The sequence below is a fragment of the Poromitra crassiceps genome, assembly GCF_964638095.1.
Source record: "Poromitra crassiceps genome assembly, chromosome: 6".
Lineage (NCBI taxonomy): Eukaryota > Metazoa > Chordata > Actinopteri > Beryciformes > Melamphaidae > Poromitra > Poromitra crassiceps.
In genome coordinates this window covers 1,455,698-1,483,257 of record NC_139627.1, presented here as the reverse complement: position 1 = coordinate 1,483,257, position 27,560 = coordinate 1,455,698, and the positions used below count along the sequence as shown (strand labels likewise).

The following is a 27,560-nucleotide window of genomic DNA, read 5'->3' as shown; positions in this document are numbered from 1 at the left end:
GGAATATAGCCATGTTCAGGTCGAACCTCACTACTACTTCTACTTCTCACTGGCTACAGTGCAGATTTAAGCTAAAAACACAGTGTAAATGACAAGTTAAGTCAACTTGGCATCTCAGGGCTTGTGGAGACTTGGATTACGCCAGGTGAGCAGTATGGAAGCATTTTATGTATTTCTTTCTGTTTCTTTACATTTTTGTTCGTGACCCCATTCACATTCAGCAGACAGCTCTTCTTGCCTGACACGGCCAGTCTCCATTTCTCCAAACAGGGACTGCATTCTACTGCAGGTAGTAAGTACACTGACTGTATACAAGTACCTCACACAACATTCTACTGCAGGTAGTAAGTACACTGCCTGTCTGCAAGTACCTCTACTGCAGGTAGTAAGTACACTGACGGTCTGCAAGTACCTCTACTGCAGGTAGTAAGTACACTGACGGTCTGCAAGTACCTCTACTGCAGGTAGTAAGTACACTGACTGTATACAAGTACCTCACACAACATTCTACTGCAGGTAGTAAGTACACTGACTGTATACAAGTACCTCACACAACATTCTACTGCAGGTAGTAAGTACTGCATTCTACTGCAGGTAGTAAGTACACTGCCTGTCTGCAAGTACCTCACACAACATTCTACTGCAGGTAGTAAGTACACTGACTGTCTGCAAGTACCTCACACAACATTCTACTGCAGGTAGTAAGTACACTGCCTGTCTGCAAGTACCTCACACAACATTCTACTGCAGGTAGTAAGTACACTGACTGTCTGCAAGTACCTCACACAACATTCTGCTGCAGGTAGTAAGTACACTGACTGTATACAAGTACCTCACACAACATTCTACTGCAGGTAGTAAGTACACTGACTGTCTGCAAGTACCTCACACAACATTCTACTGCAGGTAGTAAGTACACTGACTGTATACAAGTACCTCACACAACATTCTGCTGCAGGTAGTAAGTACACTGACTGTATACAAGTACCTCACACAACATTCTACTGCAGGTAGTAAGTACACTGACTGTCTGCAAGTACCTCACACAACATTCTGCTGCAGGTAGTAAGTACACTGACTGTATACAAGTACCTCACACAACATTCTACTGCAGGTAGTAAGTACACTGACTGTCTGCAAGTACCTCACACAACATTCTACTGCAGGTAGTAAGTACACTGACTGTATACAAGTACCTCACACATTCTACTGCAGGTAGTAAGTAGTACACTGACTGTCTGCAAGTACCTCACACAACATTCTACTGCAGGTAGTAAGTACACTGACTGTCTGCAAGTACCTCACACAACATTCTACTGCAGGTAGTAAGTAGTACACTGACTGTCTGCAAGTACCTCACACAACATTCTACTGCAGGTAGTAAGTAGTACACTGCCTGTCTGCAAGTACCTCACACAACATTCTACTGCAGGTAGTAAGTAGTACACTGCCTGTCTGCAAGTACCTCACACATTCTACTGCAGGTAGTAAGTAGTACACTGCCTGTCTGCAAGTACCTCACACAACATTCTACTGCAGGTAGTAAGTACACTAACTGTCTGCAAGTACCTCACACAATATTCTAGTGCAGGTAGTAAGTACACTGACTGTCTGCAAGTACCTCACACAACATTCTACTGCAGGTAGTAAGTACACTGACTGTCTGCAAGTACCTCACACAACCCCACATGAAAGAATACAAACTATCCCTTTAAGACTATAGATCAGTAAGAGTAACAGAGTAATAGATAGTAATAGCGTAAGCAGACCACCTACTCGGGAAAGATCCTGATGGTGGGGACATGGCATTTCATGTGGAACACTTTGGGACAGTGGTCGCAGCACAGCAGGTCGCCCCCATTGTTGCAAACGGCACACCAGTCCTCGTTGGGGTCGTCCTGCTTCTCGCCTGCGGTGGTCCCTGAGCCCTGCTCCGAGGTGCCGTTGGTGAGAGGAGCGGCTGTGACGCTCTGGGTGGATGGAGAGGTAGTGGTGGTGGTGGTGGTAGCGGTGGAGGAGGGGCCCGAACAGGAGGTGTTGGACTGGGGCTCTGATTTCACGCGCTCCCCTAGAGCCTTGAGCTCATCCGGGCCTGTAGACACAGCTGCCATGACAGGAAGAGGGCTGTTCTCTGGACTGCTCATCTGAGGGAGAACACACCATCAAGGATTAGGCCATTTGCAGGACAATGTGTGTGGAGGCCTGCAAAAACCCTTCACATGGTACAAATTTGAACTTTTCATTTTTGGATTTTTGGATGAATTAGAAAGTCTTCCCTATATATAGCCTTTTTTTTTTTTTTTTTTTTTACATGTACCGTAAATTCCGGACTATAAGACGCACCGGTCTATAAGCCGCGGGACCAAAATTGACTATTTTTTTCTTCTATAAGCCGCACCGGTCTATAAGCCGCGGGTGTTTTGATGTTTAATTACCATATGAAAGGGTTCGTGCACAGAGAGGAATGTCGGGAAAGCGATGGCTGTTTGGGGAAGCTCCCATTTATTAACATTTCAACAAAACAAAACAAAAGTCAGGTCACTAATCCCCAGACAAAATCACACAACAATAGGCTATATGTGCAGCAAACCTGTAACCAGAGAAGTCAAGTCACTAATCCTCGTCTTCCTCTTCTTCCTGCGTACTGAAACCACCAAAGTCCTCATCTTCAGTGTCGGAAACGAACAGGTTCAGGGTGGCTTCGTCAACCACTCTCCTCTCTCCTTCATTGTCACTCAAAACCAACGAACTCCTCTTCATCACTGTCGGCATCGAACAGCCTCTGAAGCCTCTGACGGCCCTCAGCGCCAGCTGTGGCGGCTTCATCCTCTTCATCCCGCAGCAGTCCAGCGTTTTGGAACCCGTTGGTGATTGTGGATGTTTTCACACTCCTATAATATTCCGTGCTGAGACAGTTCCTCCTGCTGCACCGTCCAACGCCTCACCATTGACTCATCGATGCCCAGGTTACGCGCGGCTGCTCTGTTTCCCTCTTTTAATGCGAGATTGACTGCTTTCAACTTGAAAGCTGCTCGTGTGAATTTCTGCGTACCTTCCCCATGGTAAGTGAGAGTGTTGCTTCTACTGCTCGTTCTCATGCTGTCGAGAACGAGCAAAGCTTTTTTTTGGTGAAAGAATCCTCCAGGGCGCTTCTTGTTAACAGTCCGAGTGAGTGGCAGGTCGAACGTCAAAGGCACTTCATCCATATTTATGATCTGCTCCGGTTCGATGGAATATTCCTTGATCTTCCTTTGTGTGAATTCGCCGAAGTTTGTGATTTTCTCCTGGTAGTCGGGGGAGGGAGTTGATGGCCGAGTGGCCGTTTGCTTACCGTAATTACCATATGTAAGTGGTCACGCACAGAGGGGATTGTCGGGAAAGAGATGGCTGTTTGAGGAAGCTCCCATTTACCGTATTACCGTAACATTTCAACAAAACAACATAACACAACACCACCGTTGTTTATTTTTACAGTGCACACAGTGTCCGCGGTGTGGTGAAAAGAGGGCAAGAGAGGAAATTAAAACAGAAGTGGATTTATAGTTAGAAAGAGTGCTAAAAAAGAGAGATTTTATTTGTATTTTTTTTTTTTTTTCTGAAAAAATCCATAGATAAGACGCACCGTTATATAAGCCGCAGGGGCCAAAAAACGGGAAAAAAGCCGCGGCTTATAGTCCGGAATTTACGGTATATACATTATCTGTGATAGCTCTCCGATATCAAAAGTTTAGTATTTCAATCTGTTGTGTGTCTAAAAGTAATCCGGGAGCAAAATGGTTTTAAACATTCCACAACATTGCATTTTCTACAGTGACATTCCACCAAAACCATAAAAATAAATACTTTCCCTTTTATTTTATGAAACTTATTCACGATGTACTATGGAGCAAGTAAAATTACTCAAAATACCTGCTAAACTCGTTTTCGACCTACTTTGGCTCATTACCAAGAATGTATAGCACTTATAAATACTTGTGACATCATCATCATGATTCATCAACATCATTATATAAATGGGAGCTACGGCTCTGTCTGTCTGTTTCTCTGTCTGTCCCACTGATTACATCATCAGTGATGTCATAAATGACATCAGTGCAGGGCCCGAAATTAACTTTTTGACCCACCGGCCAGTGGCGGGTAGATGGGAAAAATCTACCCGCCAAGCATTCTTATCGGCCAAAAAAAAAACGCATTTTTGTGTCACATAGGCTATATCCATATCAATTTTTTTCAGTACATTTCAAGTAGATAAGGTATTACGTTGAAGAATACACACTTAAATAAGAGGCCAGAGTAAAATTTGAAGCTAATTATTTTAATATATTGATTGATGATTGATTAATCAATACATGTCAAATCAATCTTATCAATACATGTCAAGTCAATCTTGAGTTTAAATTGTTGTAAAAAAAACAACGCAGCTAAAAGTAATAACTGCGACAGTCTCAGTGCACTGCAGACAGCGCACAATGCTACGGACCCTTCTCTTCCACTCCACAGGCACCTGCGTTAGCTCTCCTGCACTCGTTCTCGGCTCCTTCGGCTTTATTGGTGGTAAGCATTGTGATTCATCTCCTCATCATACGAGCTCGGCAACAAGCGCGAGCGATTGATTCATTGATTGATTCGCCCGATGTAGGCTGTCAATTTAGCAGAGGTTAAAAGACGCTTTTTACCTCCGCTAAATTGATGACTGCATTCCATTCCAGACTGAGTCATGTTTGGTAGCCTATACGGGAGAGCCATGTGAAACAGTCTCACAAAGCACTCGTGTTAGCCAGCTGCGCACCAAAACACACATAACTATTATCTCCTCATATATACTGTATCATAAGAGTGTCGGCAACAAGTGCGAGCGATTGATTCATTGATTGATTCGCCCGACTGTCAATTTACCTCCGCTAAATTGACGACTGCATTTCATTCCAGAGTCACGTTTGGTAGCCTATACGAGAGAGCCAGAATGGAACAGCCTCAGGAAGCACTCATGTTATACTACCGCACTGAACTAACGTTAGTTTCAGACTGCTTCCTTGTATATTGTGCGCTGGGATCAGCACTCAGCAGCGCACTCCCAGTGTTTAACAGTCGGAAAAAGATGCTAGGTGGACACAGGCGGCTACACACAGTTTTAATATTACATGACGACGCACCGCCACAACAGATCCCCAGATCAACGCTGACGAAGGCTTCGTGCTGAAACGCGTACGTTAATACGTTAAGGAATAAAAACCCTCAAAAGGACATTTTTGAGTGCTAGCTCCTTCTCTACTGCTCTATAGTTCAGTGATGACATCACTGATGATGTATCAGTGATGTCATAAATCCCACTGATGACATCATCAGTGATGTCATAAATTCACACACAGTCACGAGAGAGACTGAGGGAGAGAGAGGAGGAGATGGAGGGAGAGAGAAGAGAGGGGGGGAGAGACTGAGGGAGAGACGTATTCATTGTATTTTTCACATTTCAACTCAGGCTCCAACAGACGGAAATCCGTCGTGGCGATGGAGAACTTTAATCCCTGAGTACATTCAAGTTAATGTTGTAATTTGCTTTATGGTGTACCCAGTTTGACTCAACCTGCTTCGTCTACTTCTACTTCAGTTAATGATTTCCTACATTTTGCAGAATGTCTTTCGTGTACAGTGTGTGTGTACAGTGTGTGTGTGTGTGTGTGTGTACAGTGTGTGTGTGTGTACCATGCAGGCACTCCTCCCCGCGTCGGTCCCTCTCTCCGTCTTGAGGGAGGGGGCGAAGCAGCTGTAGTCTTCCTCGGCCCCGGGCTCCTGCTTCACCCGCACCTGCTCTGCTGGAGCGCCACCTCCTGCCCCCGCCCTGCCCGCAGAACTGCAGCTTTACATACACGCACACAAACACACACACACATCAAGTTGCCAACTATATGTTACCCTTAAATTCAAATAAAAGTGTTCACTCTAACCTCCTTTAAATGTAAAATGGTCAAATTTATAGTCAAGTCGAGTTCATTTGTATAACCCTAAGTAGGGATGGGCATTTTGAATCAATTTCCATAATCGAAATTTAGGAAAATTAACGATCAATTATCAATAATATTAATAATAATATAAAACAAAAAAATACAAAATGCCTATGGCAGAAAATACTAACGTGTTTTCCTCAATGAAATCTTTATCGTCTGCAATCGTTTGCAGACTTTGCACGTTTAACTGTTTAGCTTTTCAACCCGCCTGGTAACGGTGCTCCGTGAGGGAAGCTCATACGCTGGGCCAATCACATTGATCAGGTGTTGCAGATGGCCTGGGTGATCTTTTCTGCACGCCGGCCGAGGACGAGGCGCCTTCCTCGTTAACCAGGCTGGGATGTACGCTGTTCAAGTGGTGAATGCGTCGTAGCCGTGTTGTACTTATAAACGGCATCACAGTTCTTGCAATGAACGACGCCGTCTTTTAACTGGAAATGGTCCCACACAAAACTTTGCTTCGCTCACTTCATTTCCTCATCTGGCTGAGTGCTGACTCAGCTGATAATGTGCTGTTGCTGTTCTCACTGCAGCCAGCCCAGTGAGACCACGCCCATAGCCCCACCCAGAGGTGTTCTGTTCAGTTTTCTCTGTCTCATAGTCCCATTGCGCCCTCACCTGGTTGCGACCACGTAGGGAAATCCAATCTTATAGTTTCAGTACATCTAGGCCTATTTGATTTGATTTAAAAAAAAATCGATAAAAATTCCACATGATCGAATAAATTCCTTAACGATCAATTGTCGATTATTGATGAACATCCCTAACCCTAAGTCACAAGCATGTCTCAGAGGGCTCTTTCAGAGAATGGTAGGGCTATACTTGAATGTTCGTTCATCACTCCTCATGTCCCTCAGGCCGATTCATTCATGGATGTATAAGGAATTAATCCATTGACTATAAGGATTACTACCATAAAACTTACTTAAAATAAACACCCGGGCATTTATTTACCAAAAATATTTTCCAGACCTGGCGTCTATCTGGGACCTGCGTTTATTTGAAGTTTTATGGTATGTAGCTTTTTTCTTCTTCTCAGATCCCGCCCCCCCCCAATGACAAAATGTAAAGTGCTTGTCATCAATTTAGACAGCAGGGTCTTTTGCTACAAAAGCACCTGGATAACTTCTTACCTGCCTCTGCTGCCTGTGCTGGAGGTACTAGAGGGTCGGGCTGGTGTATGGGCATTGGACAGGCCTGTAGACAGAAAACAGATGAGAGGGGAACTGTGATTATAAGGCTATGAAAACAACAGGCTTCAGTTTACTAGACTATGTAGCCTGTGAGACCTAGCAAAGACTCAAATTTTCGCAATACAATTCTATGGCCGCCCGCGGCTGAAAAATGACTTTTCAACCGCTAATCCTATCAATATGATTTACAAACTCACTAAAACAGCACACTCGCACCTGTGACTCGCGAGGGATGAAATGACTGACTAGTCCCATCTTTACCTGCCTGCATATAACCACATCCCACAATGACGCATGACTGTCAAAGCAATGTGCCGACGTAACGCGACAACCTTACTTGTTGCAAAAGCCTAGTTGCACTATACATTTTTTTGATACATTTGACAGTTATTTATGATGTTACGGTATTTATTTATTCCAAGAAAAAAGAATTAGACCTTTGTAGACGAAATTCAATACCTTTAAGGCCTTATTTTGAGAGTTTTAAAATGTAATACCTTTTTAATACTTTTAAGACCCCGCGGGGGGACCCTGGTTTAATAAAGCAGCTATACAGCGCCCCCCAGCGTCACCTGGTAAAAACATAATATTCTGTATGGATTGGTAAACCGTGCCCACGGATTAGTAAACTGTGTGCACACAGTAATATGTAATACGGTATGTACACCGATGACGTTAAAGAGACACCACACTGGCCCGAAGAGTTGCATGTAACATTTATAGATGCAATACGTTAACATGTACATGCATGTTTTTTTTGGCAGTAAATAGGTTTCATATTGTCACCAATTTGGGAATAAGAAGACCGCAAATCAGATCATATAAGATGTAACAATCCTAGTCATTAGGTCGATTTCTAGACTTTGGACGCAAACTTATTTTCAGTCAGAGCCAACGGCTTCTCTTTTTGACTACAGTCCCGGAACCACATATCCCCAAACCACATATCCCCAAAGCACATATCCCCAAAGCACATATCCCCAAAGCACATATCCCCAAAGCACATATCCCCAAAGCACATATCCCCAAAGCACATATCCCCAAAGCACATATCCCCAACTCGGAGATGCTATCATGGATGCGATTAGACGACATTAGAAAGTAGGAAATGATGCATAGAAACACATGAAAAGAGGAGTGTTTGTTGTGTCACCACACCCTGCAAAGCCCCCCTCCCCAGTTATCAGAGGGTGTGTGTGTACCTGAGGAGTTATCAGAGGGTGTGTGTGTATCTGAGGAATTATCAGAGGGTGTGTGTGTATCTGAGGAGTTATCAGAGGGTGTGTGTGTACCTGAGGAATTATCAGAGGGTGTGTGTGTATCTGAGGAGTTATCAGAGGGTGTGTGTGTGTATCTGAGGAGTTATCAGAGGGTGTGTGTGTATCTGAGGAGTTATCAGAGGGTGTGTGTGTATCTGAGGAGTTATCAGAGGGTGTGTGTGTATCTGAGGAGTTATCAGAGGGTGTGTGTGTGTATCTGAGGAGTTATCAGAGGGTGTGTGTGTATCTGAGGAGTTATCAGAGGGTGTGTGTGTATCTGAGGAGTTATCAGAGGGTGTGTGTGTATCTGAGGAGTTATCAGAGGGTGTGTGTGTATCTGAGGAGTTATCAGAGGGTGTGTGTGTATCTGAGGAGTTATCAGAGGGTGTGTGTGTATCTGAGGAGTTATCAGAGGGTGTGTGTGTATCTGAGGAGTTATCAGAGGGTGTGTGTGTATCTGAGGAGTTATCAGAGGGTGTGTGTGTATCTGAGGAGTTATCAGAGGGTGTGTGTGTACCTGAGGAGTTATCAGAGGGTGTGTGTGTATCTGAGGAGTTATCAGAGGGTGTGTGTGTATCTGAGGAGTTATCAGAGGGTGTGTGTGTACCTGAGGAGTTATCAGAGGGTGTGTGTACCTCAGGAGTTATCAGAGGGTGTGTGGGTACCTGAGGGGTTATCAGAGGGTGTGGGTACCTCAGGAGTTATCAGAGGGTGTGGGTACCTGAGGGGTTATCAGAGGGTGTGGGTACCTCAGGAGTTATCAGAGGGTGTGGGTACCTGAGGGGTTATCAGAGGGTGTGTGTGTATCTGAGGGGTTATCAGAGGGTGTGGGTACCTGAGGGGTTATCAGAGGGTGTGTGTACCTGAGGATCCAGGGGAGTGGGTGTTGGGTCCAGGGGAGGGGTTCATGTCCAGGAGGCCCAGCTGAGGGTGGGTGCTGGCTGTGATGTAGCGGGCCAGGAGGTGTCCCAGACTGCTGGAACCTGCATCCTCCAGCTGACAGGCACAGGTAAGAGAGCATCGAGGGGCACATTGTCATTGGTACACATACTCTAGATATTAATTATGATTTATTTTAGAGTCCCCCCCCCCCCCCCATGATTTCCCCCCTAATTGTATTTGGCCAATTCCCCCTGCTGTCCCGGTTGTTGCTCCACCCCCTCTGCTGACCGGGGGACAGTTATAGACGAGCACATGCTTCCTCCGATACATGTGTCGCCAGCCGCTTCTTTTCACCTGACAGTGAGGAGTTTGACTGGCAGGACATAGCATGTGGGAGGATCACGCTATTCCCCCCAGTTGCCTTGTCCCCGAACAGATGCCCCGGCCGCCCAGAGGAGGCGCTAGTGCAGTGACCTGGACACATACAGACATGACCAATTGTGCCCGACCAAGCCGGAGGTAAGACGGGGGCTCGAACCTACGACCCTTGTGTTGCACGAGCCGGACTGCCCGGTGTATTATTTGTAACAGTGCGTACCTGAATAGGTGGTATCTCAGGCAGGCAGGGCAGGTTCTCAGGGTTGGTGACGGAGGGGATGAGCTCGATGGGACCTAAGATGGGACTGGCGGGGCCCCGGTGGGCGTGCGCCCCGGCCATGCTGGCACTGGTCGGGCTGGTGGGGTTGGCGTTATGGAGCGATGCCACCGGGAAAGGCCCTGCATGGCCAGGGTTAGAATGCTGCAGAGAGAGAGAGGGAAGAGAGGAGAGAGGGAGGGAAGAGAGGAAGAAAGGACAGAGAGAGAGAGAGGGACGAGAAGACAGAGGAGAGAGAGAGGGAGGGAAGAGAGGAAGAAAAGACAGAGAGAGAGAGGGACGAGAAGACAGAGGAGAGAGAGAGAGGGAGGGAAGAGAGGAAGAAAGGACAGATGAGAGAGAGAGGGAAGAGAGGAAGAAAAGACAGATGAGGGAGGGAGGGAGGAGGAAGAAAAGACAGAGCAGGGAGAGAGAGAGAGAGGGAGGGAGGCGAGGACAGAGGAGAGAGAGAGGGACAGAAGAGAGGAAGAAAAGACAGAGCAGGGAGAGAGTGAGAGGGAGGGAGGGAGGCGAGGACAGAGGAGAGAGGGAGGGAAGAGAGGAAGAAAAGACAGAGCAGGGAGAGAGAGAGAGAGGGAGGCGAGGACAGAGGAGAGAGGGAGGGAAGAGAGGAAGAAAAGACAGAGCAGGGAGAGAGAGAGAGAGAGGGAGGGAGGCGAGGACAGAGGAGAGAGAGAGGGAGGGAAGAGAGGAAGAAAGGACAGAGGAAAGGAGGGAAAGAAGGAAGTCAGATTGGCAGACTGAGGCAGGTCACTCACTGAGCTGGCTCAATATTGGGTGTGGTGAAAACGTCATGATGGGAGCATGAGCATGCATCACAACACATGCTGCGCACACACACACACACACACACACACACGCACACAAATGGCAAAGTAGGAAAAAGGTGCCAAACCCCTGATTGTAGTAAGAAACGAAACCTTTGGTGGCTCATCTCAGATTCTATAGACATCTGGACACAAAGAAAGAGTGGCCGGATATAGTGCAGGTTTCTTACCTAGCATACATGCAAGCAGTATGTACACAATCATGACTGTACTTGACCTGAGCAGCAGTTTTGCATTTATGATACAACGGCGAGACAGAGCTAAGCGGTAAAACGGAGAAAAACCGAGTACATTTTGACCATTCTCTGAAAAGCTTTGTGGATAAAACAACTATTCAACAATCCAAAAAGGTTCATAGTGTCTATATACTTTACTTAGATCGTTAGGTTTTCTTCTATATCAGACACAGGTTTTTGTTCCTACCTGACCTACCTGCCGTCGAAACATGTCAGGTAGGAAAACAAAAACCTGTGTCTGATATAGAAGAAAACCTAACGTTCTAACTATTCAACAATTCTCCAAACTCACTACGAGGCCCATGCAGCGTGGTGTTCAACCCCTTTATAAACGTTGGCAATAGAAAGAGAGGGACATTTGAATGGAAGGCATTTGACCTTTTCAGAATGTATGGAAGTGCTCAGGTGTGTGAGAAGAGATGAGGAGTTACTCTGATTTACAGTCAGGACTTTCACCTGGATTCATCAGAAACAGCAGAAAAAAGGGGAAAAGGTGTTGAGTATCTCCAAGTGTTTTTCAGGCTTTGCGCTTGTGCTTATTCCCAAAGCTAAGAAGGGTAGCAATGCTGCCAGCCTTGCCTTTAAGCAATGGCTCATTTACGTCTAAATTAGCCAATCTTTGAATCCCTAGAAAGGTCCGCTCCTCCTACCACGTAGGCTCCTCCTACCACGTAGGCACAATGTCGACCGATATGAGTTTTTCAATGACCGATGCCAATAGTTAGAGAGCAGGGCACCCGATGGCCGATATATAATGGCGGGATCATGTTGTTGTTTTTGCATCTAATAAAATAAATTACATCAATTGAATCATAACAAATAAGACAAAATTGCTCAACTTAAATTAATTTATTTAACACAAAAAAAATATATTTTTTTTTTATCAACAATATCCACAGGTAATCACAAAATAAACTTTGTAAAAAAACAACTCAACAGCATCTCCTTGTTTCTGTGAGAACGGAGATTTGTAATTAATTTGATAAATAAAAAATAAAAAAATATATAGAATGTTATTATAGTGCACAGGAGCAGCATCTGTTTGTTTTTAGTCCCAGTGCCAGTTAAGAGCAGACATGCAGATATTTTTTAACCATCCAGGCATCGGCCGATGCCGAAATCTCAAAATCTCTCTCTCTCTCTCTCTCTATATATATATATATATATATATATATATATATATATATATATATATATATACATATATATATAGTATATACACACACACAGGGCTTTGTTAACAATATAAACATACAAATGATGCTGTTTTGTTGGGGTATTAATGTTTTCCACTCCTTAAAACAAATTTCTGGGAATTCACCCATGTCATGTCCATCTCGCCGTGTGAATCTATACATTAACTGCATAACATTTTGTCTGTGTCAAACAAGTCATGCATGTGTCAACAGTCACATTAGTAAGTAATTGGTCACTTTTAGCAAACGCTTACTGCAGCGAGTGTTAGAGAAACACCATACCACCAAATGCAAAATCACACCACTCGAAAAAGCAGTCAAGTAAGTAGTAAGATCTGTGAAGCTAATTCCATATTGTGAAGCCAGTGTGTGTGAGCCCACCTGTCTCTGTAGCTGAGGCTGCATCATGGCGGGGTACTGCTGTCCGTTGTGCCTGGGCTGGGCCGTGGGGCCGGGCATGCGGGCCTGAGGCGGGCCCGGGCCCGGCAGACGCATGTGGTGGGAGGAGGGGTACATGTGAGGACCTGGCCCACCATTCATACCCCCAGGGCCCCTCGGCATCTGCTGCATACTGATGAGCCTTGGAGGCTAGTCACACACACACACACACACACACACACACACACACACACACACACACACACAAGCACAAATATTCAATATAAAAAAATCTCAAATAAATTAATAACAGTGATGGGAAAGGCTGTAAAGTAAGTATGTATCTGTGGAGGTTCAACACATATCAGGGCTCCAGACTAACTTTTCCACTGGTAACTTTCTCAGTTGGTCGCACCAGTGCAGATTTTGGTCGCACTCTTTTTTCTTTTTTGTAAAGCATGGTATTAATCAATGACCTTGCATGCTGCACCATGGGGCCTACCTACTGCTGCACCATGGGGCCTACCTACTGCTGCACCATGGGGCCTACCTACCTACTAGGGGTGGGAATCACCAGATGCCCACGATACGATACTAAAACGATACTTGAGTCACGATACGATAGTATTGCGATATTGCGATATATTGAATATTGCGATATTTCGATAGATTGTCTAACTCCTTTTCCTACCTTTTCCTTGACCTCACCGGAAGTAAAACATGCAGTGTTTTTTTGTTTTGTTTTGGCCCCACATGTAGGCTACATTATTAAGCTTCTCTGGACTCAATACGCCACTGCAGGCGCTGTAGCACCATTGCTCCTTGCTGTCTGGGGAGCTGCTGGGACATACCTGCTGCTGCACCATGGGGCCTACGTATGCTGTAGCACCATTGCTCCTTGCTGTCTGGGGAGCTGCTGGGACATACCTGCTGCTGCACCATGGGGCCTACGTATGCTGTAGCACCATTGCTCCTTGCTGTCTGGGGAGCTGCTGGGACATACCTGCTGCTGCACCATGGGGCCTACGTATGCTGTAGCACCATTGCTCCTTGCTGTCTGGGGAGCTGCTGGGACATACCTGCTGCTGCACCATGGGGCCTTGCTGCTGCTGCTGCTGCTGCTGCTGCTGTCTGCCTTGCTGCTGTGACATCTGGGAGGCAATGCGCATCTGCTGTTGGATCTGCTGCTGGTGCTGCTGCTGCTGTTGGTGCTGTTGGTGCTGCTGTTGGTGCTGCTGGTGCTGCTTCTGCTGGGCGTAGGCCGCCTGCTGCATGTGCTGCAGCCTGAGCTGGGCCAGGTTGATCTGGCCTGCGTGCTTCCCTGCGTGGCCCTGGGCCACGCCCACCGGAGACACGGGAGGACCTCCCACCATCATGTTGGGGGGGCCCGGGGGGGCCGGCTGAGGGGGCTTCTCGATTACCAGGTTACCTACAGTTGGGAGGGGAAGGATCAGAGCGACAGATATGTGATGGGAACAGGTTGATTCACTGCACAAAGCAGTGAAAGCTGTTGACTGCTATGTACAGTGGTGTGTTAACACAATACGCATACACAAATACGTATGCAAAGGCTCATAAAAAATATGTAGTGAAACACATTTCAACTGTGAATGAATTCTGAGCATTTACATTTTTAAACAGGGAAATATATCAAGAGGTAATGAGGTAATAGGGTCTCAACGGGCCTGAAAATTCAAACCCGACCCGGCCCTAGTAAGTTGAAGCTCGAGCCCAACCCCAGCCCGACCAATTAGCATCAATTGTTAGCCCAAGTCCGTCCGAGCCCGTCGGGCTGGGTCGGGTCCCGCTGGGCTCGGGCTGAAACGGAGAACTCTAATAGGGTTCCTCTCACCTAGATTCACAACATTCTTGGCCCAGAAGGTGGGGTCACAGAAGAAGCGCACAGCTCCGTTGGCCTGAGGTGCTGGCTCCAGTCTGGCCTTGAAGACCTGCCGAAGCTGAAACAGGATCTAAAACACACACAGAATAACACTGTTACTTACGACCTATAGATGCTTTTAACTTGACATAAAGATTCAAAATGACCCTTAGCTTAGTTCCTGTTACAGTGTTTGCTGATACAATAGCTGTCAGGGAATAAGCTAGGTTTCAAATTAAGCAACAAGCTCCAAGGGGCCATGGTTTAGTTACAATGGCTAAGAGGTGTTTAATGCAGGGTGCCTTAACTCTTAGCCATTGTATCATCACTGTAAACCTCAGCCTCACGGTGGGGATGAGCAACGAATTTCCACTTTTCGTTTTTATTATTAAAATAGATTTTTCTTATTAATGTGCGGGAGTTTATTTTGGTACTGTGTCGGGTTTTGCCCTTCTCCGACGCACCTGTTGAGTCTAGGTGTGCAAAATCTTTTTTTCCTTCTTATTAAAAATCGAAAATCGTTTATTGACAATCTTGTCTTAAAGGATGGCGTTACCGGTAATCAACCCACTTTGTATCATATATAATTTCAGTAAGCACATGGGCAGAGTTTTACCTTCTCTCTCCGTTTACCTCACAGAGTAAAATGTTCCTGTTGCTGCCTGCAGAAACTATGCCCCCACCAGCTGCAAGTCATTACGGCTCGTTAAGGTGTGTGTGTGCGTGTGTGTGTGTGTGTGTGTGTGTGGAGGGGGGTGCTAGCTCACCAGCCTCTTGCTGTACAGCAGGGCCGTGCTGCTGCCGGAGGTGATAGCCCAATGGCAGAAGTTGAGCACATGGTGGAGCTGTTGAGCCAAATGGGTGGTGTCCTTATACTGGGCCACAAGCCGCAGGTTGCGCTCTTTGGTCACACTCTGCACAGACAAGAGACATTATTATCTTACTACATAAGAAAAGAATGGTACTACATAAGAAAAGAATGATACTACATAAGAAAAGAATGATACTACATAAGAAAAGAATGGTACTACATAAGAAAAGAATGATACTACATAAGAAAAGAATGATACTACATAAGAAAAGAATGATACTACATAAGAAAAGAATGGTACTACATAAGAAAAGAATGATACTACATAAGAAAAGAATGGTACTACATAAGAAAAGAATGATACTACATAAGAAAAGAATGATACTACATAAGAAAAGAATGATACTACATAAGAAAAGAATGGTACTACATAAGAAAAGAATGGTACTACATAAGAAAAGAATGATACTACATAAGAAAAGAATGGTACTACATAAGAAAAGAATGATACTACATAAGAAAAGAATGATACTACATAAGAAAAGAATGATACTACATAAGAAAAGAATGGTACTACATAAGAAAAGAATGGTACTACATAAGAATGGTACTACATAAGAAAAGAATGGTACTACATAAGAAAAGAATGATACTACATAAGAAAAGAATGATACTACATAAGAAAAGAATGGTACTACATAAGAAAAGAATGGTACTACATAAGAATGGTACTACATAAGAAAAGAATGGTACTACATAAGAAAAGAATGATACTACATAAGAAAAGAATGATACTACATAAGAAAAGAATGGTACTACATAAGAAAAGAATGGTACTACATAAGAAAAGAATGGTACTACATAAGAATGGTACTACATAAGAAAAGAATGATACTACATAAGAAAAGAATGATACTACATAAGAAAAGAATGATACTACATAAGAAAAGAATGGTACTACATAAGAAAAGAATGGTACTACATAAGAAAAGAATGATACTACATAAGAAAAGAATGATACTACATAAGAAAAGAATGGTACTACATAAGAAAAGAATGATACTACATAAGAAAAGAATGATACTACATAAGAAAAGAATGATACTACATAAGAAAAGAATGGTACTACATAAGAAAAGAATGGTACTACATAAGAAAAGAATGATACTACATAAGAAAAGAATGGTACTACATAAGAAAAGAATGATACTACATAAGAAAAGAATGATACTACATAAGAAAAGAATGGTACTACATAAGAAAAGAATGGTACTACATAAGAAAAGAATGGTACTACATAAGAATGGTACTACATAAGAAAAGAATGGTACTACATAAGAATGGTACTACATAAGAAAAGAATGATACTACATAAGAAAAGAATGATACTACATAAGAAAAGAATGATACTACATAAGAAAAGAATGATACTACATAAGAAAAGAATGGTACTACATAAGAAAAGAATGATACTACATAAGAAAAGAATGGTACTACATAAGAAAAGAATGATACTACATAAGAAAAGAATGATACTACATAAGAAAAGAATGATACTACATAAGAAAAGAATGATACTACATAAGAAAAGAATGATACTACATAAGAAAAGAATGGTACTACATAAGAAAAGAATGGTACTACATAAGAATGGTACTACATAAGAAAAGAATGGTACTACATAAGAAAAGAATGATACTACATAAGAAAAGAATGATACTACATAAGAAAAGAATGGTACTACATAAGAAAAGAATGGTACTACATAAGAATGGTACTACATAAGAAAAGAATGGTACTACATAAGAAAAGAATGATACTACATAAGAAAAGAATGATACTACATAAGAAAAGAATGGTACTACATAAGAAAAGAATGGTACTACATAAGAAAAGAATGGTACTACATAAGAATGGTACTACATAAGAAAAGAATGGTACTACATAAGAAAAGAATGATACTACATAAGAAAAGAATGATACTACATAAGAAAAGAATGGTACTACATAAGAAAAGAATGGTACTACATAAGAAAAGAATGATACTACATAAGAAAAGAATGGTACTACATAAGAAAAGAATGGTACTACATAAGAAAAGAATGGTACTACATAAGAAAAGAATGATACTACATAAGAAAAGAATGATACTACATAAGAAAAGAATGGTACTACATAAGAAAATAATGATACTACATAAGAAAAGAATGGTACTACATAAGAAAAGAATGATACTACATAAGAAAAGAATGGTACTACATAAGAAAAGAATGATACTACATAAGAAAAGAATGATACTACATAAGAAAAGAATGGTACTACATAAGAAAAGAATGGTACTACATAAGAAAAGAATGATACTACATAAGAAAAGAATGATACTACATAAGAAAAGAATGGTACTACATAAGAAAAGAATGGTACTACATAAGAAAAGAATGATACTACATAAGAAAAGAATGATACTACATAAGAAAAGAATGGTACTACATAAGAAAAGAATGGTACTACATAAGAAAAGAATGGTACTACATAAGAAAAGAATGGTACTACATAAGAAAAGAATGGTACTACATAAGAAAAGAATGATACTACATAAGAAAAGAATGGTACTACATAAGAAAAGAATGGTACTACATAAGAAAAGAATGGTACTACATAAGAAAAGAATGGTACTACATAAGAAAAGAATGATACTACGGTACATAAAAGTGAACTGGGGTCGGGCGTCTCTTTAATGCTCTCTCACCTCCAGCTGCTGCAGTAAGGACTTGCCCTTCTTGTTGATCTCATTAATAAGAGTGAATACTGCAATCTTGATCTCGTGCTCCACCTTCCTATGCGTCTCACTGAGCTCTTTTAACCTGGATGAAAACAAGGCAAGAAAACACTTCACTTAAAGACGCCAGCCACCAATAAAAACCTTTGAGTGCACTTGTCAGCCCATTGACACAGTTATGTTAGGCACACCAACAGCACTTGAGGGGAAGCCGGAGAAGGCGGAGCTCGCACCTGCTTTGCACCTGAGACACAGAGTAATGGACGTAGTTCTTCTTCTCCTGCAGTTTGGTCATGTTGGTCTCAATGATGCCTTTCTGGTTCTGGAAAGCCTCCTCCAGGAACTGGTACCTAAGTGTAGAAGGAACACACTGAAATCACCAATATACTGGGTAACAGGGTATCTGTAAAAAAACTTTAAGTACACATAATAACGATTTTGGCGGCTAACGGTAAGCTAACTAGCTTAGCTACGTAGTTTGCACACAACCTTATCTCCGATTCCACAATTTTGCCGTCTACTGATCAAAATCCAAAGTGCTTCCAAACAGAGCTTCTTAGACTGCTCAGAGTGGAAATCACTCTCTCTACTGCTGCGGTGTTTGGCTGTGAACAAAGTGACGCCTGTCCATCAGTGAGTGTAGTGGCCCTATACCACGAAGCAAGATTAGTGGCTTAGCTAGGTAACTTCACGTTTAACCCTTTAACGTTTGCCGTGCTACCACGCTAGTTCACTTCTTACCGAGATATATTTTCATGGCAACTTATGCTTCACAGCTAACCGGGTCGGGAGCAGGTTAAGTTGCAAGGATAAGATTAAACCTTAAAAGGCATCGCCCATGAACCAATGAGCTTACTGGAAAATCAGCAGTGTGGAAATGGCCAACCCCTTTCTGGAAGAGGAAGGAGGGGGGCTGTGAGGAGAGAAAGAGTCTTTTGCAACCGCCAAGACCCATTTCATCATACAGAAGACTACAGTATACTACAGAGCCATATCATACAGAAGACTACAGTATACTACAGAGCCATATCATACAGAAGACTACAGTATACTACAGAGCCATATTGCTTCTCCAGTGAGGGATTCAGATATCTGTGTGATTTGCTGCAGTCCTACCTTGCAAATGTGACTCACCATAGCCATGCCCTAACTGTGCTACAGATGGTCTGTATTGCCCTGCGCCTTTTCGCTACGGGGCTTTTATGTATAGTGTCGGGGATGCTGAAAACCTCGGTGAAAATACTATGTGCAGGACGAGTCATAAAGTCGCCCGTGCACTAACGGAGCTACTGCCCGGATTTGTGTCACACATGCAGCAGAATACTGGATAAGCAACACCTTAATCTTATAGGAATCACCCGCATCAAAGCATAAGTCTCCAAAATGCACAACGCAACGGAGATGGCTGAACTTTGGTGGCGAAATCAAGCAAGCTGAATAACTTATGCATTTAGACAATCTGCTATTTTTTGCCAGCCTCCTTTCTGCGATTATTATGTGCAGCAGTGTTGCCTTTGGTTTTTATTACATCTTTGAATTCTTCATATTTCCTTAAGATTATGGTTTGTCCCTCCAGCGTGAAGTATGCGCTGCTGCCAGTCGCAGCCGATAGGGATGAGTACCCTTCACATCTGAACCGATACTGGTATGATACCGTATGGTATGGTTAAGCCAAACCAGATCAAGGGACAGATCCTGGATCTGTTTATCCTCCATTCATGGTATGGGCCTCTGGTTAAATGTAATGTAAATAATAATAATAATGATAATAATGATAATAATGATAATAATATAATTGGGACTTCGCTCCCGGACATCCACTCCCTCTACTCCTCCCGCTGCCTGCACCGCGCCCACAGCATCATCACCCGGCTCATCATCTGTTCGTCCTCCTGCCCTCAGGTAGGAGATATAGGTCCATCCGCTCTAAAACTTCCAGGATGTTTAACACATTGACTGCCAGCCGTTTTTTTTTGCTGTAGGTAGCTTCTGCCAGGCCGTTTTTTGAGGATTCTGGCTCATTTTAGAAGAGCCGAGGATTCTTTTCTGCTTGGAGTTTGTGAACACAAAGTTCACAAAAGTACTAATAGAATGTGTGCTTTCTCTGTCTAAAAGAGTTAGTTTGTAGAGTTAGTAGTTATGTAGATTTTAGCCGTTGAGTACAGCATGGTTTCAGCTGTCTGAGAGTGAAAGCTGAGATAATCGCAGTTTTGTGAAATTCAATCAAACAGGCAGAACAGTCACTTTAACCATTTATTTTTGGCATCAGTGAGAGATCAGACATCCAAACAATATAGTTCCGAACGCCCTCTCCTTCAACTCCTCCCTCCGTGGGCGTGTCTAGTGGCTTTCAGCCTGCGTTTGTCACAAGCGAGTGCTCTGCTGCTGCGAGTTTGAGCAGCCTCCCTCCCTGGCAGCGAGTTTGAGCAGCCTCCCTCCCTGGCAGCGAGTTTGAGCAGCCTCCCTCCCTGGCAGCGAGTGTGGATAGGGCTCACTCGTCTCTTGGGTTTGAGAGCCCCGATGAAGCCCCGTGCGACTCTAGGCTTTATGCTGCCCACCCAGTCCATTTCTGGAACCCCCCACCGCAGCAGCGCGAAAGCGTCCCCGCCTACAGTATGAGAATGAGGCTCGTTCGTTTCTGGGTTTTCGGAATGCGTGCGATTCTGGCCTTTCTGCGGGCGTTTCAAAGTGTGTTTCACCCATAATATATTATGCAAATTTGCAATCCCCCGTGTGCTGCTGCTGGCGTGGCCCGAGAGCGGCGAGTCTGGTGACTGATGACTGTAAAATCGGCAAGCCATTTCCTTGAGAATGGAGGAAGCAGCCGCGGGAGGCGGCTGCTTTTGGTTGACTTTCTCTCTGTGGGGAGAGCACCGTCGCCACCTAGCTGGTCGGTAGAATAGATTATACACATCAATACTTCCAATATCTCCATAGGAGACGCGGGGGGCATTGATCCACGTAGCACCGTCAAAAAAAAAAAAAAAAAATTTTTGACGACTCAACTCGTCGTTGGCAGTGAACGGTTGGATTGTGTTTGACGACTCAACTCGTTGTTGGCAGTGAACGTGTTAACAGCTTTTTCCCACAAGCTGTCAGCCTGCTGAACACTACCCCTCAAAACACAACACAACCCCCCCCCCCCCCCCCCGAACAATGAACTCTGACCTCTCTGACTGTCACGCACACACCATGCTCACGAACTCTGAACAATACTCTGGACTCACTGTTTACATCACACACGTACCACTGAACAGTCACTACCTCTGATGCCTTTATAGAATCATGTATTTATTTATTGGATGTATTTATTTATTTGGGCCGATGCACTTTACGTTGGTGTTTCACTGTACGTCTCAGGGAGATGCTTGTCTATATCTCGTTGTTGGAGCAATTTAAAAATAAATAAATAAATAAATAAATAATCGAATATAAATTTTTTATATTTGAATATTATTTTAATTTATATATTCGAATATGTAAAGTGAGTGTGGGGGGCGAGGCTACCTGCGCTCCTTGTGATTGGCTGAGTGTGTGGTGGGCGGAGCTACCTGTGCTCCTTGTGCTCCAGGAGCTGGCAGTCCCTGCAGGTCAGCGTGTCACAGGTCTCGCAGAACAGCTTGAGAGGTTCCTGTTTGTGGATGGGACAGAAGACAGGCCTCTGCCCTGACGCACCAAGACACGCTACACACACACACACACACACACACACACACACACACACACACACACACACACAACATGGAGGACATTTCAAAACTTTTCAAGGAGCCAAAATAGAATTTCCATGTAATGTGAGGTGGTGACTCTTAATCAATACCAGAAATTATCACTACACTAGACAAACAGGACACACCTCTTCATATTGGATTTTAATGCTTGGGCATCACTCACTGCATCATATTACATGTGGAATCTATTCGAATAAAACATGAATTTTCCATAAGAATTAACGTAAGCACCTGGTCTGGTATAAAGAGGTGTGTCCTACAATAACAATAACACTGATAGAAGGACACGTGGAAATCAGCGGACGTTGTGACCGAAGCGAATTAAATATGTCGGACTTTAACTGATTTTACCGGTAAAACACCAGCAATGACTGGATAACGGAAACCGTTATACACTATATACACACTAAGCCAAGTCAAATGTATACAGAAACCACCAAAGGCCCACTGTGGGCCAGGAGAAAGCCTGCAATGTGTTGGCAGTTGGCTTTGGGGCAGGAGAAGGCAGTTCTTACCGGAGGCAGCACCTGCGTCCTCCTTGGTGCGGATGTTGTGGTCCTTGGTGATCTTGACCCTCTGGTGGGCCTCCACGCACGTCTGACACAGCCACTCTCCACACTCCACGCAAAACCCGATGGTTCCTGCGTTGTCCTCGCAGCTCGTACACACCTGGAGGAGACCAGAACAATAAGCAATAAGCATTAGGGATGCATGATAATTATCGGACAGATAAATTATCGGGCAATATGGCCATTTTGCGTTATAATTATTATTATACATGTCATTTTTTTTTGATTTTTGCCAAAATAATAAATTGCCTTTTGGGGTCACGTATATATATCTGTATCTCAGACACCATATGCCCTAGAGATACCAAACATGTTAGGGAGGTTCCCAGAGGGGCCTTTTTCAATCCACGAAATAATTACACCAATTGACCTGATGGTGGCACTATAACAGCCCTCTTTACGTTTTGGTCCATAACTTTGGAACCGTAGGGTCAACAATCAAAATTCTGGATTCCCTGAATTCCTTGGGTCCTTCCGCATCTACTGATATAAGCTAGGGGTGGGAGAAATAATCGATTCTTAGATGCATCGAGATGTGGACGTGGACGATTATGAATCGATTCACAAATGTCAATAATAGATTTTTTTAAATGTTAGTTGTTGTAACGTGATGTTGATGGAGTGAAAAGGCGGAACTAAACTGCGAGCGCGATGCAGCGCCCGGACAGTTTACGGCGTGGCGCAGCCAGCCGAAAGCAAAACAAACGCATGTGAACATGGCAGAACATGAAATCAGACACACCGGCTGTAGCTGGACTGTCCTGCACAAAACTCATTTTGCAGTTTTTGAATAGACTGCGCCGTTGCGATATAATCCACTTCCAAATTTCTGTGATTGGGGCCTATTTCACAAAAATCGCCATAATTCCGGAACGCATCGTCCGATGCTAACCAACCTTGGTACAGGTGTGCAGGGATGTACTCTGAGCTGATATAAAAAAAGATTTGTCATTTCATTCAGTCATTTCGCCTATAGGGGGCGCTATAGCAACATTAAGTATCCCTAGCTCACAAACCATAAGAGCGACTGTTCCCAAATTGGGTCCACAGCTTCATAGAGTACTCTTCTACTCTGGCCTAAACAATTACATCTATTGACCTGATGGTGGTGATATAACAGCCCTCTTTACATTTTGGTCCATAACTTTTGATCTGTAGCGTCTAGTCAAAATTCTTCCACCCCTGGATTCCTTGGCTCCTCCCACTTCTACTCCCATAGGCCCGCCCATAACTACTTAGTCCACCCTAGCAACCATCTACAAACGCCCTAGCAACCAGCCGGAAACACCCTAGCAACCAGTTACTACACCCTTTAACCACCTAGAGACGTCCTAGCTACACATTGCCGATTGGGGCTGCATGGGCAGGGGTGTTGCAAGGGGGCGGGGCATGGCGAGGACAGCAAGCACAATTACATTTCCGTTAGGAAACTTTCTAGTTCATTATTAACATCCTTAATCATTAGGAAATCAAAGATGGAGCAAAGCCTACATGGTGCAGCACTGTGTGTGTGTGTGTGTGTGTGTGTGTGTGTGGGTCTACATAGTATCCTGCAAAGCATCATGGGCACAGCACCCACTGCAGTGAAGTACAGTACCTGTGTGTGTGTGTGTGTGTGTGTGTGTGTGTGTGTGTGTGTGTGTGTGTGTGTGTGTGTGTGTGTGTGTGTGTGTGTGTGTGTGCAGTGAAGTACAGTACCTGTGCAGACTTCTCGTCAGACGTGCTGGTGGCCTCGGTGGTGTCTTTGACAAAGTAGTTGTCGATGATGTCACTCTGTTTGTAGTCCTGGTGGCAGACTGTACACCGCATGACGTTTACTAAGAGGGAGACAGGACAGAAGGAGATAGGGCTGTCACTTTGACTTCCAATGTGGGGCAAAAGTAACAGTCGAGCTGTTAACTACCCGTTCAAATAAAAAATGGCAAAGGGGGGGGGGGGGACGCCACTCAAAACATAAAACATACTTGTGAGATAGCCTCAAGTGACTCAAAACACAAAACATACTTGTGAGATAGCCTCAGGTGACTCAAAACACAAAACATACTCTTGTGCGATAGCCTCAAGTGACTCAAAACACAAAACATACTCTTGTGCGATAGCCTCAAGTGACTCAAAACACAAAACATACTCTTGTGCGATAGCCTCAAGTGACTCAAAACACAAAACATACTTGTGAGATAGCCTCAAGTGACTCAAAACACAAAACATACTTGTGAGATAGCCTCAAGTGACCCAAAACACAAAACATACTTGTGAGATAGCCTCAAGTGACTCAAAACACAAAACATACTTGTGAGATAGCCTCAAGTGACTCAAAACACAAAACATACTTGTGAGATAGCCTCAAGTGACTCAAAACACAAAACATACTTGTGAGATAGCCTCAAGTGACTCAAAACACAAAACATACTTGTGAGATAGCCTCAGGTGACTCAAAACACAAAACATACTTGTGAGATAGCCTCAAGTGACTCAAAACACAAAACATACTTGTGAGATAGCCTCAGGTGACTCAAAACACAAAACATACTTGTGAGATAGCCTCAGGTGACTCAAAACACAAAACATACTTGTGAGATAGCCTCAGGTGACTCAAAACACAAAACATACTTGTGAGATAGCCTCAAGTGACTCAAAACACAAAACATACTCTTGTGCGATAGCCTCAAGTGACTCAAAACACAAAACATACTCTTGTGCGATAGCCTCAAGTGACTCAAAACACAAAACATACTTGTGAGATAGCCTCAAGTGACTCAAAACACAAAACATACTTGTGAGATAGCCTCAAGTGACCCAAAACACAAAACATACTCTTGTGCGATAGCCTCAAGTGACTCAAAACACAAAACATACTCTTGTGCGATAGCCTCAAGTGACTCAAAACACAAAACATACTCTTGTGCGATAGCCTCAAGTGACTCAAAACACAAAACATACTTGTGAGATAGCCTCAAGTGACTCAAAACACAAAACATACTTGTGAGATAGCCTCAAGTGACCCAAAACACAAAACATACTTGTGAGATAGCCTCAAGTGACTCAAAACACAAAACATACTTGTGAGATAGCCTCAGGTGACTCAAAACACAAAACATACTTGTGAGATAGCCTCAAGTGACTCAAAACACAAAACATACTTGTGAGATAGCCTCAGGTGACTCAAAACACAAAACATACTTGTGAGATAGCCTCAGGTGACTCAAAACACAAAACATACTTGTGAGATAGCCTCAGGTGACTCAAAACACAAAACATACTTGTGAGATAGCCTCAGGTGACTCAAAACACAAAACATACTTGTGAGATAGCCTCAAGTGACTCAAAACACAAAACATACTTGTGAGATAGCCTCAGGTGACTCAAAACACAAAACATACTTGTGAGATAGCCTCAGGTGACTCAAAACACAAAACATACTTGTGAGATAGCCTCAAGTGACTCAAAACACAAAACATACTTGTGAGATAGCCTCAGGTGACTCAAAACACAAAACATACTTGTGAGATAGCCTCAAGTGACTCAAAACACAAAACATACTTGTGAGATAGCCTCAGGTGACTCAAAACACAAAACATACTTGTGAGATAGCCTCAGGTGACTCAAAACACAAAACATACTTGTGCGATAGCCTCAGGTGACTCAAAACACAAAACATACTTGTGAGATAGCCTCAAGTGACTCAAAACACAAAACATACTTGTGAGATAGCCTCAAGTGACTCAAAACACAAAACATACTTGTGAGATAGCCTCAGGTGACTCAAAACACAAAACATACTTGTGAGATAGCCTCAGGTGACTCAAAACACAAAACATACTTGTGAGATAGCCTCAGGTGACTCAAAACACAAAACATACTTGTGAGATAGCCTCAGGTGACTCAAAACACAAAACATACTTGTGAGATAGCCTCAAGTGACTCAAAACACAAAACATACTTGTGAGATAGCCTCAGGTGACTCAAAACACAAAACATACTTGTGAGATAGCCTCAGGTGACTCAAAACACAAAACATACTTGTGCGATAGCCTCAGGTGACTCAAAACACAAAACATACTTGTGAGATAGCCTCGACTTGGAGTCTTGCTGGTGGCAGCTAGTCACATATACTTGAACGTCAGCTTGATGAGGCGTCGCACGGGAGTCCCCAGCAAAATGAGTCAATTATGTGATTTCACTGACTAGAAGTTAAGTTAGGCCACGGAGAGAATGTAATGGGGGGGGGGGGGCAGGCGCGACTGTCTACATGTTCTCTCAAGGGAGGCTCACTCTGCCACACTTTGAAAACCCCTGCTCTAGAACAGTGGTTCTCAAATGGGGGTCCCGTCCTTGAGGGGGTTCCAGGGAGTCCCCAGCCCAGGGCCCGAAATTAACTTTTTGACCCACCGGCCAGTGGCGGGTAGATGGAAAAAATCTACCCGCCAAGCATATATCTTACCGGCCAAAAAAAAACGCATTTTTGTGTCACATATATCCATATACCGTAATTTCCGCACTATAAGGCGCACCGGAGTATAAGCCGCAGCAGCAAAATTGCCAGTTTGTTACATATATAAGCCGCACCGGACTATAAGCCGTGGGTGTTTTAATGTTTTTTTTTTTTTTTTTTTTTTATTGTGTTTTAATGTTTAATTACCATATCTAAGGGTTCGTGCACAGAGGGGATTGTCGGGAAAGAGATGGCTGTTTGGGGAAGCTCCCATTTATTAACATTTCAACAAAACTACGGGAAACAGGTTACTGGTAATCCCCAGACAAAATCACACAACAATAGGCTATATCACACACAACAAGGTGCAGTACACGGCTGTAAACAAAATAACTGTAAAACAATAATAAAACAATCCTCAAAAGGATAAGGTGCAGTCACGGCTGTAAACAAAATAACTGTAAAACAATAATAAAACAATCAGTCAACAGTACTGAGCCTACCAGAAAAGTCATTAATCCTTGTCTTCATCTTTTAGGTGAAGGTGCAGCAAACGGCTGCACCTTCACTTCAGTGTAGTCCTCATCTTCAGTGTCGGAAACGAACAGGTTCAGGGTGGCTTTGTCAACCACTCTCCTCTCTCCTTCGTTGTCACTCTCAAAACCAACAAACTCCTCTTCGTCACTGTCGGTGTCGGCATCGAACAGCCTCTGAAGCCTCTGACTGCC

The 27,560-nt window shown here is 43.6% G+C and overlaps 1 protein-coding gene across 3 annotated transcripts in view; it reads right to left on the bottom strand.

Annotated features, from left to right (window-relative positions):
- The window catches only part of trim33 (tripartite motif containing 33), a gene marked incomplete at its 5' end in the record, with an annotated part of 56,102 nt that overhangs the window by 13,552 nt on the left and 14,990 nt on the right, over window positions 1-27,560 (bottom strand). For 2 of the 3 annotated variants that reach the window (XM_083639160.1, XM_083639158.1), the window contains 15 exons: window positions 1,777-2,144; window positions 5,704-5,857; window positions 7,139-7,202; window positions 9,321-9,453; window positions 9,938-10,138; window positions 10,890-10,946; window positions 12,635-12,841; window positions 13,711-14,060; window positions 14,484-14,601; window positions 15,278-15,424; window positions 18,071-18,185; window positions 18,334-18,450; window positions 21,652-21,784; window positions 22,347-22,500; window positions 24,099-24,217. In XM_083639160.1, coding sequence (XP_083495286.1) covers window positions 1,777-2,144; window positions 5,704-5,857; window positions 7,139-7,202; window positions 9,321-9,453; window positions 9,938-10,138; window positions 10,890-10,946; window positions 12,635-12,841; window positions 13,711-14,060; window positions 14,484-14,601; window positions 15,278-15,424; window positions 18,071-18,185; window positions 18,334-18,450; window positions 21,652-21,784; window positions 22,347-22,500; window positions 24,099-24,217 — 2,437 coding nt within the window. The remainder of the gene's footprint in view (window positions 1-1,776; window positions 2,145-5,703; window positions 5,858-7,138; window positions 7,203-9,320; window positions 9,454-9,937; window positions 10,139-10,889; window positions 10,947-12,634; window positions 12,842-13,710; window positions 14,061-14,483; window positions 14,602-15,277; window positions 15,425-18,070; window positions 18,186-18,333; window positions 18,451-21,651; window positions 21,785-22,346; window positions 22,501-24,098; window positions 24,218-27,560) is intronic. The other variant, XM_083639159.1, reaches the window with a different exon arrangement.